The sequence below is a fragment of the Nannobrachium achirus genome, assembly GCF_963921795.1.
Source record: "Nannobrachium achirus genome assembly, chromosome: 4".
Lineage (NCBI taxonomy): Eukaryota > Metazoa > Chordata > Actinopteri > Myctophiformes > Myctophidae > Nannobrachium > Nannobrachium achirus.
In genome coordinates, this window is record NC_137813.1 from 22,008,452 (window position 1) to 22,012,316 (window position 3,865).

The window sequence follows — 3,865 nt, forward strand, 5'->3', positions numbered from 1 at the left end:
AAATCAGAAATAGCCTACAAAAACAAATATGTTGCTACATACTGTACATACTGTAAGCCCCTCCCAAACAGCAAAATGTGTTCCCGGGAATATGTGAGTGTCTCAGGGATTTTGTTGAGTGTGCAATTACCCAAGATAAATTGAATGCTTGACTGAAAGATGGAAACATGTGACTTTCATAAATCCACGCCTGTGTCAAAGCGTACTCATATTTCCTCCCTCTCACCCCGCCAGCCTGACGTCTATCCAGGTAACTGTTGGGCGTTCAAGGGCTCCCAGGGCTACCTGGTGATCAGGCTGTCCTTGAGGATCCGCCCCACTGCTTTCTGCCTGGAGCATATTCCCAAGTCGCTGTCACCAACTGGAAACATCACCAGCGCCCCGCGCAACTTCACCGTCTTTGTAAGAGACATTCCAGCACATAATTCAAGCCAGTACTGACTGAGCATCTGTGAGGCTCTAGCATTGATATAACTTTATTTTTATTTATGTGTAACAGGGTCTAGACGACGAGTACCAAGAGGAAGGGAAGCTGTTGGGTCAATATATCTACCAGGACGACGGGGATTCACTGCAGTCCTTCCCTGTTTTGGTAACTAAAATCTGTCGAAATGTAACACTACTCTCTAAGCAGACTTAAATCCACCAGGCTTATGTTATTCAGGACTTCTGCTAAGGTTATCTGACCCGACACTGAACCTAAAAGAAATAGTGTGTTTACCCATAAATATTTCTGTTGTGGAAAGGGTCCATTCCAGGAGAGCAGACACATAGGATTCTAAGATAGTACCTATTTACTCTGATCCAATAGAGCTGGGGTGATACAGTATGACCTCAAATTGAAATCATGATAATATTTACCACAGTTACTATTAATATTATTGAATGATTATTTAAAAAAAGTGAAACTGGCACCCCTCTACAAGCTCACAACGTGTTGTGCTGTGTTGTAAGCTTGTAGATCATCTATTTTCACTATTTAGACCACCATTGTATAGCAAAGAATACAAATTAAACTTGAGGTATATAAGACATGCAGCAGCACTGAGTGTGTCCTCTCTTCCTCAGGAGCAAAACGACCGGGCTTTCCAGATCATCGAGGTGCGGGTGCTGTCTAACTGGGGTCATCCGGAGTACACCTGCCTCTATCGTTTCCGGGTCCACGGCGAACCCCGGCCTCAGTGAAGCAGCTCCTACTATAACACTCTCATATAGTACATATCACACTATCTGTACATAGCTCTGGACTTATGGAAGGGGACTGGGCTAAATGTGGGGACGTTGTCACTTGAAAGACTTGGACATGAAAAAGAAATGGAATTGTGGGAATTCTTTTTTTAATGGAATGTGGACAGAGAGAATCATTGAGTTGTTGTTTTTTTGTACATGGTACCGAGTGGAATGTGGAACAGACTGTTTCGGAACGTCAGGGATTGCGGAGGAGGATTATGATGATGGAGGAAGCTTAGAAAAAGCCCCAGTCCCTCTCCTTAAAACGCCTCTTGCACTGAATTGCTCTTCCGGCGGGGGCATCAGGCCCCCAGGGGGTGCAGTTGACTACACCACTTGGATGTGAGTTTGGAACATTGGACTGAGAGGACAACCGACTCATCCCTCTCATTTACTCATATTTTCTGTCTGATCATGGTTTGCATTTTTAATCATGTGTATTTAATTTAGACTCCCGTTGAGAGTCTATCAGACTTTCAGGATCAAAGCCACAGTACATGATCTTGCCTGTGAAGCTGTCGTCAAGGCAACTGCTTCCCTTGTGTTTGTCGAATTTCCCAAAGTGACTTGACCGCTGCTGCTGATTGGGCAGCCTGCAGTACCAGAAAACACACACAAACACCAACAACTAAAGCCTGATTTCATACTTTAGTCCTGTGCACCGACAGTGCACCGACAGTGGCCAATCTACAAGCTCACAACGCAGCGCAATGCGTTGTGAGCTTGTAGATCTGCTATTGTCGGTGCGCAAAAAGGTTTGAACTCAAGCCCAAGGATTGCTATCGTTCCCTGGATTCTAACCCATCATGTCTCATAGCACACAAGGCATCGTGCATCCACCCACAGCCCACCTACACTGTTCTGGAACTGAACAGTGAACACATTGCATATGGACAGGCTTTGAATGTGTTTTCCGGTGGGTGGGAGGGTGGGGTGCTTGATTTAAAAAAAAAAACACTCATTTTAGCAACACTGCTAAGCTACACTAAAACCACTGACGTGGAGCGCACCTGGCTAGAGTGTTAACAAGTCCAGTATATATATATAAACATACGTTTAGCAACATAGACAAACGTTTGTGAACGGTTATATAGACGGACTCCTAAGATTACATTTAGCCGCAGACTTAATTACCTTCTACACACAACGGATGTGTAAACTCTTTCCTGCATGTGACAGTTTGACATGTGAAAACCCTAAGCTCAATGTTTGCTCCATAGCACGAAGGTGTCCCTTGCAGACAAGTCCAGCTCTTGTTGGCAAGCGGCTCCATCTTACCTCGGAGTACACATTTGGCCACCAAAAGCACATTGTGTTCCCTTTTCAGTTTACAGTGTAGATTGGGGCTGGTGTGGTCTAATGCATGTCAAACTGGTGGTCCTTGAAATGAAAACTGAATTAGGCTTTAGGTCTGGATCTCATCAGTGAAAGTCTACAGCCAGCCGTGTAGACGCTGTAATTTCTAGATTGTTCCTGAACGCTTTTGACCCTTCTCTCTGCAGTCGTAAACGTCCTCGTCACTAGGACGCCCTCTGTTCTCTCACACACTCACACCCTGAAGGAATGTAATCTGTATATTTCATTGTTGATAGTTGGTCCTTTTTTTGATATTTGCTTCTTATCAGTGTTGCTTTACAAAAAGGGTGCACCCCGTCATTTGTTATTGTTTTATTATATTAATTATTACTACCACCGTTAACTATGATTTATATTATTACTCATTGTATGCGTATTGGTTTTGTTTTGTTGTATTTTTGTTTTTATGGGGGGGCGGGTGAGAACATCGAAGGATGCACTGTATTGACTTACTAAAGAGGTTTGTTGCACAAGTCTAAATAATTTGTGGTATTAAAAATAAAGAGGTCTAGTTAATGATTTTGTTTGCGGAGACAAAGAAGTCAAAAATGGAATGTAAAAATATTTTGATCATGGTTTTATTTATTATTAATAGGGCAATTAGTTACCACAAGATAGGACTTGGTGCAATGTATATTTTGTCAAATGCTATTCAGTGCGTTTTGGAACCATCTTTGGACAGTAATTTGTATTATTTTATTTTGTCTTTAGATAAATTGTTATTTTTGTTGTTCTGCTGTCATGAGATGGCTTAACTGCTTTGGAAAGTATTCCAATAAAGAATTTAATTTTGAGAACTTACTACGAATGTCATATTTTCATAAAAACTCTTCTGCCCTTTTATTTGAATACTTTATTGTTGGAATAACTATATATGGTAGAAAGCCAAGTGTCTTATATTTATTCTACTGCTAGTTGTAATAGTGGCAACTGCACTTGATTTATAAACTAAGCATTCCATTTTGGTCTAATTAGTGGTCAACTTGGATGAGATTTGGCATTATTGCATTTCAGCCACTGAATGGGGCCAGCAGTGACTTTGTGGATTCTGGTTGAGTGCTGAGGCGACATGTTCGCTTCTCTGCTGCCATCTAGTGGTGAATCGAAGACTGGATACTTTGCAGACTGCTTCCTCTGTTGTATTTTCCTCCGCGGTGGAACAGTATAAAAAAAAAAAAGTAGCCGAGGTTACTTCCCTCGTTGGCGAACGTCGTGGCGTCAACACGTCTTTCTTGGCAACCAGTGCGTCCATAGCAACTTGTCTTCAATTGAGCTGAAA

General features: G+C 42.1%; 1 protein-coding gene across 5 annotated transcripts in view; it reads left to right on the forward strand.

Annotated features, from left to right (window-relative positions):
• Positions 1-3,328, forward strand: part of sun1b (Sad1 and UNC84 domain containing 1b) — a 40,959-nt gene extending 37,631 nt beyond the window's left edge. For all 5 annotated transcript variants that reach the window (XM_080724514.1, XM_080724512.1, XM_080724510.1 and 2 more), the window contains 3 exons: positions 235-402; positions 500-592; positions 1,069-3,328. In XM_080724514.1, coding sequence (XP_080580640.1) covers positions 235-402; positions 500-592; positions 1,069-1,185 — 378 coding nt within the window. In that variant the 3' untranslated portion in view covers positions 1,186-3,328. The remainder of the gene's footprint in view (positions 1-234; positions 403-499; positions 593-1,068) is intronic.
• The last annotated feature ends 537 nt before the right edge of the window (positions 3,329-3,865 follow it).